General features: G+C 41.3%; 1 protein-coding gene across 5 annotated transcripts in view; it reads left to right on the plus strand.

The window, feature by feature from the left end:
- SLC25A13 (solute carrier family 25 member 13) overlaps window positions 1–4,626 on the plus strand; it is a 143,358-nt gene extending 138,732 nt beyond the window's left edge. For all 5 annotated transcript variants that reach the window (XM_025209014.1, XM_025209018.1, XM_025209016.1 and 2 more), the window contains 3 exons: window positions 1,906–2,064; window positions 2,356–2,446; window positions 3,478–4,626. In XM_025209014.1, coding sequence (XP_025064799.1) covers window positions 1,906–2,064; window positions 2,356–2,446; window positions 3,478–3,667 — 440 coding nt within the window. In that variant the 3' untranslated portion in view covers window positions 3,668–4,626. The remainder of the gene's footprint in view (window positions 1–1,905; window positions 2,065–2,355; window positions 2,447–3,477) is intronic.
- Window positions 4,627–13,188: the final 8,562 nt, after the last annotated feature.

Consider the following 13,188-nt stretch of genomic DNA (forward strand, 5'->3'; position numbering starts at 1 on the left):
CCCTTTTTAATGTCATCTCCTGTGGTGTAATTTATCTAATCTTGATTGTAAGCTCCTCAGGGCAAAGACCTGTAAGCATTGGTGGTTGCTTGCAGATGTTAAAAAACAAAAAAACCTGAGCTTTACCAGAAGCAGCACATTACTACAACTGGGCTCCATAGTGTCTATATAGATCAGATGCTTTTTGGCACATTTATCTAATAGCTGATTCACTCAGCTATTAGATAAAAGCACAACTCCCCTGCTCCTCCCCCCCCCAAGTGCCCAGTCTATATAGATGCTGAGTGAGCCGGGTCCAACTAACACACTGCCTCTTCTGGGCATGTGTTGGGCTTGGTGTGGTAGCGCACTGAGTTTAAAGTAAAGCGCCATTTTTGTTGTCTTTTTTTAATGTCTGTAAGCAGCCTACATGTCTGCAAAGTCTCATGTGCTTCATAAATAGATCTTAAAGATTTTTGGCTCTTGTTTTTCGCTGCAAAATATCCCTAGGAATAAGAAATGGGGAATAAGGAGATGGGTGTCAGCATCGTACAGTAAGCAGAATTGTTTCTAAGTACATCTTTTGGTTTTCCTTGAAAAATTTGAAGGATAGAAGTCTAGCTTTTAACTAAAAACTAAGATATATCTCACAGAGGAGAAATTCAGCATTTCTGGTCTGTGTGAAACTTTGTTTTAGCCTTTGCTTACCATTTTTGCAAATGCGAGTTTTAGGGTGGGTACGTGTATTCATGCATGGTGTTAGCTGGAATTATGGAGAGCAGGAGGAGTTCGTTTTAGTGACATGTACATATTTATGCTCATATTTTTCAGAGCAGCCTGCTAGAAGGTGTGGTGATGTTTAAAGCCAGACCATGCTGGTTTGGACAGAAATTGTTACAGAATTATTAAGCCTAAAAAGAAGCAAAGGAGATTTATGCATCTGTGTCTGACCAAGTTGGTTTGGAACAGATGCAGAATGGAAATAATAAAACCATAAGAGACAGTGTCTTCTGAATACAGTCTCACTGCCTTTTTTAAAAAAAATCTAAACATGGACAGCGATGGTTAGGATAGGAATGACTTTAGAAATATCACTCATTGGTATTTCAATATTTGTTGCATTCTGATCATCTGCCAGGGTAAATTTTAAATCTTCCTCCAAACATTGTCCTTTGAAAACTGCAATTCCTAATGAGAAAAATGAACCCTTTCAAACCTTAGCTTCCGCATCTTGCTGATTTGTGTGCAAAATTCTCTCTGACATTTCTGCATGAGATTTAAGGTGTACGTGAGCGTGAGTGAGAACGTGTTTTCCAGTGTATTGTGCAGTGATAATGCCAGCAACCACAAAGTGGTGTCAAAAGGAAAGGGAAAGATCGACATCACCCCCCAAAAACTCTGAATATATTAGCTATACAAGCTTCTGGTTTGTCCTGAAAACTTCTCTGTGCATCTCCCGATAGTTATTTAGAGTGAAGTCATTTCCACAAGGGCTCGTGCGTGTTCATTTTTCAGATACAAGAATGAAAGGCATAGTTAACTTGCCATGAAAGTACGTTATCATAGTGAATCTCAGTAATGACTAGCTCATGGGCTACATGAGCAGTCAGTGGTAACCAAAGACTTGCTAATACATGCATGCACATGCACATGCACACACAGTGGGTGAACTGTACCAAATGCATTTCCAGTTCAAAAGAAACAAATGACAGAGACAGAGCATGTGTGGTATTCATGACTGCAGGAAAGACATGCCTGATGCATACAACACCTTTCCAACACTTTCTACAAAGTACTGCTGGTGATAAGTTGAAGAGTCAGAGGTGGCTCTTTAGCTTCAGTCTGAGCATTACTATTTACATGTGTAACCAGTTACGGATACTTGTCTGATTTTTGTTTTCCCCCCACCCACACTCCCCTTCTTAGGCATGCCTGCAGCCTCTCTAGTGACTCCTGCTGATGTTATAAAGACAAGGCTACAGGTGGCAGCTCGTGCTGGACAAACCACTTACAGTGGTGTTGTAGACTGCTTTGTCAAGATCCTGCGAGAGGAAGGTCCAAAAGCTTTGTGGAAAGGAGCTGGAGGTGCGTATAATGGGTTGGAAACCTACAGCCTACAGAGCTGCTGGATCTGGCCCATGGAGCTGGGGGGCTTCAGTATTGGGGAGATTTGGCAGGTGCCCTTCCTCTGTGCCTGGTGGTAGGGATAAGCAGCCATAGCAACCATGTCCTAGCATCAGCCCACCAAGCTAGGTCATTTCAACCTGCCAATGGAAAATCTTGTTGACTGCTGGTGTAAAACAATGCTGAGGAAGCAGGAGCCAGTTTGCTTTGATAAGTAGCTTTTGTTACTCACATACAGTCTTTTCTTTTAAGCTCGTGTGTTTAGATCCTCCCCTCAGTTTGGTGTAACTCTGGTGACTTATGAGCTGCTGCAGAGGTGGTTTTACGTTGATTTTGGGGGAGTGTAAGTATATCTATTTTTATCTTTTGGGCCCTGGTTCTACAGGAGTTCACCCTTGTGCCCCTTGCCCTTTTAATAAGACCTTTGGTTACAGAAAGCTTTGTGAGTAAAGTAAGGTTTTGGAAATAATAAGTATTGCCACATTTCTGTGAATTAGAAAAGCCTTTTTATACCCATTTCACAAGAAGGGCAGTACCCCTTACATATTTTGGACCCATGCAAGTATATGAGGAAATCCTGAGTGAATCACTGCAAGGATAAAGCACTGGAACAGGTTGCCCAGAGAGGTGGTGGAAGCTCCATCCTTGGAGGTTTTTAAGACCTGGCTAGACAAAGCTTTAAGCAGGGGGTTGGACTAGGTGACCTCCTGAGGTCCCTTCCAACCCTAACTTTCTAGGGTTCTATGAATGAATGGGAGAACTGGGAGTAGAAAGTGGGAGTTCTGCTTTACTCCAAGCTGCTTTACTTAGTAGAGAACAATGCACCATCATTCAGTCTTTGTTGGGTTCTGCATGTAACTGGGCTGTTGATATTGTCAAGAGGGCTATAGATGTCAGTGAAGTAATTGAAATAATATGACTTGCACATGTGCAGCTGTGATTGTTTGTAGCACAGGGGATCTGAAATTCCCGTTATTAAATATTGTTTCAGTTGCATCAAATGTAACAAGCCAACTGTCTTGAGGCAGCCTTATAATATAAGCTTTTGAGGACATTGATTACACCGCCATCATGAAGATTAACACCCCCGCCCTGTGAAACTGTAGGTCCTGGATCCAGGATGTGACATCAGTTCACTGCAGCCTTATTGATTGATGCAGTACAGAATTTCCCCGGCTTTCTTACATCTTGATAAGAATGCAAACAGTTAACTGCACGACAACGTTTTAAAAATATCTTTTCGTTGCACTATACTATACCTCTCTGCCAGGTGGCTGTAGGACTTCTGATACTATACATGGAACTATTAGAGATTTTGGTGTGTGCTCTTTTTATACTACAGAAATTTAACGTTTTTTACATTTTATTTTACAGAAAACCAGCTGGATCGGAGCCAGTTCCCAAATCAAGGATCACACTACCTGCTCCAAACCCAGACCACGTGGGTGGTTATAAATTAGCAGTGGCCACATTTGCAGGCATTGAAAACAAATTTGGACTTTACCTACCTCGATTTAAGCCATTGCCACATACCTCACAGGCTGCTGCAGTCAGCAAGACCTAAAATTACAGCTGTAGGTTTTTGCTGTTAGTTGGGAAAGAGCCACTTTCTGATCAGTCTAATATTTCATTCCTTTAGCTTTTCATCATATATCAGTTAAGCTTCAGTTGAGTTTTAAGGCAGTTTTCTTCTTAAGTGTAATCATTGGTCTTTGTGCTTCCTTAACCAGATCACTGTGAAATTCTTACAATTATTCTTTGGGTTCAGGACCATGAATGTATTTGTCCACATCTGACATGTGCTTATGTGTGCAAGACACTAATATCAGACTGTGGGGGAGGGTTGGGCGTGGAAGCTAAGAATAAGATTTTACAGGTAACATTCAAATGAGGATTATATTGTCGAAGTGGGTGCATATTGGATATCACACATTATCATTTCAGTATACTCAGTGGAGATCATGGTGCTCAAGGCAGAATGATTTTGATGGCACATGTAAAATAGTCATAAACTTAGTGCGTGTTTATAGTTAAAAATAATATAATATGTACATTATGCACACAGAGTAAGTCTGATAGTACAGTTTCAACTTTTTAAATATGTACACGCACAAGTTCTCTTTCTGGATTGTATTATGAAGCTTTTATGTGAAACATGTTTTTTGTAATAGAGATCACATTTATAAATGTTTAGTCATTGTATTATGTTACTGGTATCAAAATGCTGGGAAGAAAGTGTTATTGTCCATAGTCTTTGCACTTTATGGAGGTATTTTTGGCATTTTATGACATATACAATTAAACTTCAAGACTGGGTGCCTACCATGGACTTGCTGATATTTGGATTCCTGTTTGTATGATGCACTTCTAGGAAATGCTGCTTCTTTGAATAAATGAATTTAAGGAGAAAAAAACCCATGCACTATATCTATGGTACCTGCCTTAAATGCTGGCTTGTATTTGGCAAATATTTGTTTTTAGATTCTCATTTACTTCAAAAGATTAAAACATTCTAAAACACAAGACTTCATCTAATTTGTGGTGCCTTGTGCAAGGTTTAGGGTACTATTTATGAAGATAGAAATAAACCTTTCAAACAATGCGACATATATTGTTGTCTGTTATGCCAATTGTACAGCAGATCTAATGTGTACCATTCAGCTGGATACTTTATTTCTTGTCTAAGTTCAACCAAGCCATGAAAGCATTTATGGAGTTTGGTTAGGAACACAGTTCCTTAAGTCTACATGAGTTGCAACAACCCTGGAGCATGAGGTGAAAAATGCGTTAGTACAGATGTAGCTCAAGAATAAGTATTCTTTGAGTTAAGTCTCAAACATTCTTTACTTTGAAACCTCACAGTTATTCTGCGGTTTTAAACAGCTAGCTCTAGTAAAAGCGGGGCTCTTGGAATGATGCCTTTTAGGAGCAAGGCGATTTAAACTTTACAAAGCCAGAATGCTGGATATATACATTTTTGTCTCTGATGCTTGTTGCCAGCAAGTCTGTAGAAATATTTCAAGTGTTATGCCTTTGTAACTAAGCATATGACATAATAGTTGTTGCATTGTAACTGATATAAATGCCCAGTAGAAATGGATATATATTGTGTTGTATTAGTTTGCTATAGAAAATGGCTTTCTCAGCCTTGTTCACATTTCCTAGAAATTAAAGAAATAGATTGCTGGGGACGAGTACTCTGGACTATCTCTGTGTTTTAAAAAGCAAGATTATAGTCAGGTTGTAATTCCATATGGGAAACTGATAACCAAGAGGCTATCTTTTCCCCAGTGTCACTACTGGACTCCTTAGAATTATAGGGTGCCTGTGCACGAGCACAGAGGCTGCTCGGACATGCTGTAATTATAGTGTGTTGGAGCAGGCTTGATTAATCAAACAAGCTGTAATTCAAGCGCCCTATCATCATTTTAAAGCGCAGGGAGACTGGTGTATGAGACGCTGCAGTGTAATTAGAGCTGCTCTTGAAGCCACTCTAACGAAAGCACTGTCCCCCCGCCACCCCTGCCCTACTCCCAGAGCATGTGTAAAAGGGCCTCTATAGATGTTGGCACTGGATTTATGATACCTTGTTTTGGGTGGACCTAAACCCACGACCTCTCTCTTCAATAATAGGCAAATTTTATTGATACACAGTGATAGCACACATCCTAATTTGGTTATTTACCAGTCTCCTAATGTAGTCTGTTCACAAAAGCGGAAATCCCAAGGGCTTTGCAGCTGGTCACTGTGACCTGGCCAACATGGCAGAGTCCCATATCTCTGTTATAGAACAGTGTGGTAGATGTCTTCAATTTTCTAGCCTGTGTGTCTGCTTGCTGCTTGCCTGTGTCAGACACAGTAGGCCTCGAAGGAAACTTTGCCACAAACAGACTTTTAGAAATCAATTAACCCTTGCTGTTCCCCTGGATCATTGTTCTAATGCGTATCTACTTTACCTACAAGCCAGTTCCCAAAAGCAAACCTCTAAATACCATTTCTAGCCATCAACAGATAGGGCCAAAATCTGTTCCACCTATTAGGCACCTAAATTGACTTAGACACCTAAACGCAATTCTATTCCACCCTGTTCAATCCTGAAAAGTCCAGTCCTACTTCTACTTGTGTGTAGCACACCATCATCAAACCTGAAGAGTGAGTCACAAATCAACAGTGAAGAGACCTCCCCACCTTCTGCATAACTGTTTTTTAGGAATTCAATCAGGATAATAGAACGAGGGGGCAACCTTTTTGGCAGATGAACTACAAATTACCCCTGCACCCTCTCTTGAGTAATACTCCAATTCCTTCCCCCTGTGTAATCTGCTGCTCTGCTTTCTGCTTTCTTCCCTGTGTTTTCTGCTCCATTTCCTGTTCTTTCTGCTTCCTGCTGTATCTGCCACGGTGCTGCTTGTCCCTTCCCTGAACTGCCACATGCCACCCATGCATCTGACGGATTGGCCGCTCCTGAGGTAGAATCAGCTTAAGCACGGAAGTCTACATAGGTGCCTAACAGGTGCAATAGAATTTGGTCTTTACACTTCACAAGCTCTGCAGATGAGAGATTTTCAGGGGGGCACACTGTATTCCAATTCTCAAATACAACTATCTTTCTGATTTAAAAAAAACACAAAACTCCCTTCCCCTGTACTCTACTGCCCCAAGATTTATTTCCCCTGGTAACAAGTGATTGTGAATGGGACCTGCCAGTACTCAACACTGCAGACCTACAAGCAATTTGACATGGCTCCTGTCTTTAAACCTTACTCCTCATTAAGCTATGCACTTAACTGTCCATCTTACACACTTGCTGATGAGAACAAATGTGAAGACTCCAGACAGCTATAGGAAGAAATTCTTTTCTGAACACAGAATGCAGCATTTATTTTAGTGCCTGATGGCGAGATCCCCATGCAACGTGTTTAAAAACTCTTGGCAATTGCAAACTTTTAAAGCCTCACTGGGAAGGATTTGAACCGTTTGTCTTTGGAGCTACTCCCTCCATGCCCATGTTGAGATGTATATGTGCTAGCACAAAGGCAGGGTTTACATCCACTTTTAAAAAGGAATGATGATACCTGCACAGATTTTTATTTTTAATGAAGGCAAACTATCACCTGGAGTCTGAGAAACAAACCATAATTTACAGCAACCCCACTGGTCACGGCGGGTTGCTGTAACATGCCCTCTATCTCTGTTTATACCACTGTTAACCACTTTCCCAGCCCAGGGGACAAGAGTTCTTCAATAGAGGACTCAACATGATTAGTCAGATAGGCTGTCACAAGGCTGTGAGCACCAAGGAATGGATTTTGCTAACCTCATGGCAAGTACAAGAGCAAAGGCAGACAGATTTGTGAGGGAATTTTCAGATTTGCCTTTTTTCTGGCTATATTCATCAGGCAATTGCACTATAAACAAAGCAGGATATTCCGTATACAATCACTCTTGTATGGATTTGCTAAATATTTTCTAGTAGCATCCAGAGACCTTTGTCAGTGGTATCTGCTACGCCCTATTCAGATGCATGTGATATGAACTTTCAAACTAAGAACTTGTTAAGACTTCTGTAAAAAACAGAGCGCCTTTAATGTTTGTACTCTGGGTTCCTGGATGGGAATGTGCAGGGATGACATGGTTTGTAACCTCACCTGCATTCTGCAGTCCAATTTACTCTACAGCACTTGCCCTTGAAAAAAGAGTTATCAGTTGACAACCGTACACATCAGCATGAAATCTGCTGGGATGTTTCCAACACGTTTGACTTATAACATTTTGTTACATCAGAGCTAGGACTTTTTTTGTTTGTCTTTTTGGCCTGGTAACTGCAGCATTTTCTTGTTAAAGTTTGCAGGGACATTTTTTTTTGTGAGCAAACATACCACAGGCTTCCAAAATAAGTCAGGCAAGTTTTCCTAACCCTACTAAAAATGCGGAACCACCAAACCACTCCACAGATTTCTTACGGGTGGATGGCTAGCCTGCCGGGGTGTTCCCCTATTATCTACTTGATCATATTGCTTCTGTTCTATTATTCCCCACACATCTCTTCAGCACTGACTGGTCCTGAGGAGGGAAGAGAGGGAATATGCCACTTCAGATAAAAAGTTATGGTAAATTTCAGGCTTCGGTGTTTTCAGCTGAAATATTTACCATCATTGCTTAGGCTGGAAAACAATTTTTTTTAAAGCTAGTGATTATCCATAGATTATTTAATGGTTTAAAATATGTAGACCTTGAGACACTTTTACTTTATAACACTCCAGGGCGCTTTAAACATAGCAAATAACCCAGGATCAGCACTGGAACAAATTGCATTTTTTAACTACATGATATACAATATTCTTGTTTAGTAAGGGGCAGTATACAGCTCTTACTGTGAATAGTGGGCAGCCTCTAATAAAGCCACTTGGCAAATGCTTCACCATGAGGATGTTATCAAGGTGCCTGTTACTTTTTAGGCACAGGCGATATTTTAAATGTGTGCTAATAAGGGCTTTTAACCACTATTTGTGCTATTCCTTGTGGCACAGTAGTTAAACTACTTGCAAAGTTCATTCCAACTGCCCCAGTTACATTCTAAAGAAAGGCTTAATTTATTGCCATCTTTCCACCCCCAAAACCCAATGAGGCAGGCTCACTGTGTACCTAACTACTGTCACTAAAGCACCTTGCTTACCTGATGAGAAACTATTCCTTCACAGCGACAGAGACACTGCTTGCTGCTGAAGTTTCTGTCCCGCTCCCTTTGCCAGGACTGTGCTGCTTTGTTACATTTCACTGGGAACCTGAAGTTTTTGGGCAATCTTGCTCTGACCTAATGGGAAGGTTGAAAAATCCATTTTCTTATACGGGATTTTTTAACAAAAGTGGTTAAGAATCCAGAAGTAGGAATAACATCTCATAAATTTCATGACCTTCCATTTGTCACTGGCTTTCTAAATCTTCAGCTACATGGTTGACAGATGCAGGGTTAGCTTGCAATACTTGCCAAATATAAACAGGGGGCTACAAAACTGACTAAAATATTGGCTGTTTGTCTTAAGCTTAGCAAGGGAGAGGATTTCCTCTTCCACAGAAATTCCTGACCACCCATTCTCTGAAAAAAAATTAACTCGCTCCCTGTTCCTCTCTCTCACCCCCCCGCCCAAACTGCACGCACTCCTGTAATGTCCTCAGTAAGTGCGATACCCAGAGTGCTCATTCATGGAAACTCCCTTCTGGTCTGTGCAATGAGGAATGCTGCTGAATCAACACTCTCCAGCACCTACCTAGTACTGTCCTCTCTCATGTCCTACTGAAGTCTCTCCAGCTGGCTTCTCTACTGAAACTGCTGTTAACAAGGTCTTGTAACAACCTCTTCCCAGATAACTGTCACGGCTGCTGCTCATTTAATTCCTTAGGCCATCCATTTCCTCCACAAGGCTTTGATCCTGTATTATTACTCAAAAGAAATTCTGATACTAATTTCACGAAGCATAGGATCAGGTGGTAAAACACCTTTGCTACCCTCCATTTTCCTCAGCACATCAAGTTTCAAACTTGATTTCCACCACCTCCAAAGCTCATCACAAATTGATCCTCTTATTACTGCTGTTTTATTGCATCCCCCCCCCACCCTGCAATCAATAGCAGCCTCAATATCCCTCTTGGCAACTTCTCTCATAATCATCCTTGATCTTCCATGAAGCCCTTCTGCTTGCGAGGCCATCTGAATACTGAAAGGATGTTATGCTTGCTGGCTTCGAATCTCTCTTCTGGCTTCTTTCCACTGTAATGCCTTTTTTGACAGAGATGCAGAGCTTTAGATTTTCTAGCTTGTTTTGTTCTACACTTACCATATGCTTGGACATTTTCTGTGAAACCCTCCTGTGATGAGCTTGTACTGAGCTTTGCTTGGCACTAGTAACCTTACAAAATAGAAAAATAGGAAAAAAATAGAACAGTCTTGCTGGGGGAGGGGAGGACACACACAAGACTATCAGCAGCATCTTCTGTGTGAACTAGGCCCATTGCCACGTTAGCAGAGAAGGGGTCTGTGGCAGCTGGGCATTTTCCTTTTGACACAGCAGCAAATCCTGAAGGGTCTTCTGAGGCACCTCTTAAAACTGTTTTACAAGCTATTAATGCCACAACGGAGAGGGAGCGTGGAAGGTAAACGTGCAGAGATTTTCCCCTTAGGTTTCAAACAGAAAGGTAATATGGAAAAAAAGCAGAGGCAAATTGGCCAAGAGTTTACAGTTCACAGTGGGAGAGTGACAGTTTTAAAGAACCTCTTTTGTATTTGAGGCAGTTTTTCATCAACGACTGGACATAATGGCATGCACACCCTGAACCTATTTGATGGGAACTAGAGAACGCTGACACAGTGGTTACAATGGCAGATTTATTGGCATTTCATTTGGCCATTCTGTAGGACTCACCTTTGTTTTCAAAGTTTGCATATGCGCTTGTGAGCTCATGTGCACTGGAGCACTAGATCACAAGAGGCATTTAGATGCCCTAGTGGTCAGTGTTGCAGTGCTAACTTTTAGGTGTCCTGATGTTGAGGAGAATTCCCAGCATCCATAGCAGGAGTTCAGGTTTCCTCCATAGTGCCTGGGGGACAGGATCACTTTATAATGGGATTCACAGGAGTCAGCTATCTAAGTCTGCTAGCAGTGAAAGTCAAACAGATGTGTGCGCCTTAAATCCTGGCACACTTAGGGATTTAGGCACCTATGTCTGATTAGGGTTCATATGTGCTCCTGGAGTGGGTGGGAGGGGTGCTCCGAGAGCTGCTCTAATTAAAGCGCCTGGAGCATCTTGTGTATCAGATCAGCGTCCCCACACTTAAAAATGGTGCTGGGGTCACTTTAACTAAAGCTTGTTTGACACCCCCATCGCCATTTAAGTGTGGGGACGCTGATACACGAGAGGCTGGAGTCTGCTGGACCATGGTAATTGCCACGCTCCAGAAGACCTGATTAATTGAGTCTGCTCCAATACTCTGTTGCAACAGCCTCGCTGCTCGTGTATAGGTGCCCCTAAAACCTTTTTTCAAAAATGGAGGCAAGTTCACAGGAAGAAGCGCGTCCCATCCTTTACTCAGTAGCTCAGTTGTCAAAATAACTGCTTGGGAAAATCAGGTTCTATTCTTCCTTTTGCTTAAGAGATCTTGTACCCACATCTCTCAGGAGATACCCTAATTACCAGGCAATAAGATCTTCTGGAGTAGGTTTCTTTCATACCATCCTGTTGAAACTGTTCCATTTTATACACCTAAAACATTGATTGGAAAAATGATCCTGACCTGCACTCACCCAGTGGTTGTGGCACTCACCCAAAGTGAGGAGGTCTGGATTCCCGTCCTAACCCCGATAACCATAAAACACTGATGCTGCAGTGAATTGCAGCAGTAACTGAAATCCTTCGTCCTCCTAAACACACACAACCAGAGAGTCATGCTTACATTTTGTGCTATTATTCTATGCAAAATGGAATAGTTTCAACAGAAGGGCCCCAGGAAGAGAGAGAGAGAGAGAGAGACCATAATACAGTACCTTCATTGGAAGTAAACCCTTCCAATTTATGGCAAAATGACAATATTTGTCCCAGATTACTTCAGATTATCCCACGTTACCAGACAAGTGACAAAATTTGTTCTGATTTACTCTACCTGCGCAGTTAAAGCACCCATCGTGCTCACTAACTGTTCTTACCTAGAGCGTTCAACCTGAGTAATACAGATCTGCCCCAGTGAGACTGCCCATGCATTCAATCTTTATTCATGCCCCTTTGGGCCATGAAACTTAGGTTAGCAGGCTAGCTAAAGTTGACCAGTTCTTGAAGCCTGCTGAAGTATCCTGCCTTGCTACCTCCTCATAGGGGTGAAAGGCAAACACTCCAGGCAGTCTTTTTCCCTGCCTAGCCAAATACAGTACAGCCACAGAAAGTAGGCTTTTCTCTGTACCTTCATCATTTTCATGTACATCGTCACAAAGTGTCTAATTACATGCTGCTATCTATGAAAAAGTAAAACTGAGAAACTATCAGAGATTAGCTCTCTTGCACATATGTAAAATTTGTAGCAGGACCTGTTGCATGCAAATGTATTATTAACCATTAACAGACCCCTACAGTATTTATTTACATAGCACTTGCATGAGCATTCTGCAGCTCCAGGAAGTCACATTTTCCCAGTGCTTAGCCAGTGACCAGTAATGAACATGCTGAGTAGTGCTGGCATAAGAAGATTAACCACATAGCTACAAAATGGGTTTGATACGTTTTATTAGCGATACCAGTGTCATACTCAGGAACCATAACCCTTCGTCAGACTGTTAGTGTTAGCTTGCATGACAAGTATCAATGGTTGACTGTATTTGAAATATTGTTAAAGTGCCTAGAAATAATAGGCATTTAAAAAAAATCATTCCATCCACTCAAACAAACTGTTACGGATCTTACATCTTTAATACAACTGACGTAGTGTAATTGTTATTTGGACCTTAACGTAACCTCTACAGCAGCACAGAGACAATGCAGTTCTCTCATTATGCACATGCTTTTGGATCATTTATTTTAATGCTTTCAAATAAATATGTTCCATGCAGCACACCGCAATAAATAAGGAGCAGCAACTTTTGTATAGTACATCCATTCATAATGTAAGTCACCATGTGAAACACCACATCTAAAGTCTTTGGCCCAGTCCCATATAGTGAAGCACACCACATCTGCACATAATCATATCTGGCTTCATATGGATTTAATAGGACTATGCCAGAAGTGCATGTGAGCACAAGTTTAACCATGGGTTTCTAGCTATTAAATACAGCTACTAAGTAGTTAAAAGGCAACAACTAAACCCATAAAAGGTTTGATTTGTCTTTTCTTTCTTACTTTTCAGACAGAAATATAAAGTATGGAAACACTCTGGATATTTTCAGCCTTGTGTAAAGCACAGTGTGATTAATATGGTGCACTCTGAGCAATACTGGTACATACATTGGCATCAAAAGCCACAGCAATATCAATTCAACATCGAACACTGGCATACTCAACGAGGAACAGAGACTGTGCTGGACAAAGAGCGCTGACTTTCTT

The sequence above is a fragment of the Alligator sinensis genome, unplaced genomic scaffold (assembly GCF_000455745.1).
Source record: "Alligator sinensis unplaced genomic scaffold, ASM45574v1 scaffold196_3, whole genome shotgun sequence".
Taxonomy (NCBI): Eukaryota; Metazoa; Chordata; order Crocodylia; family Alligatoridae; genus Alligator; species Alligator sinensis.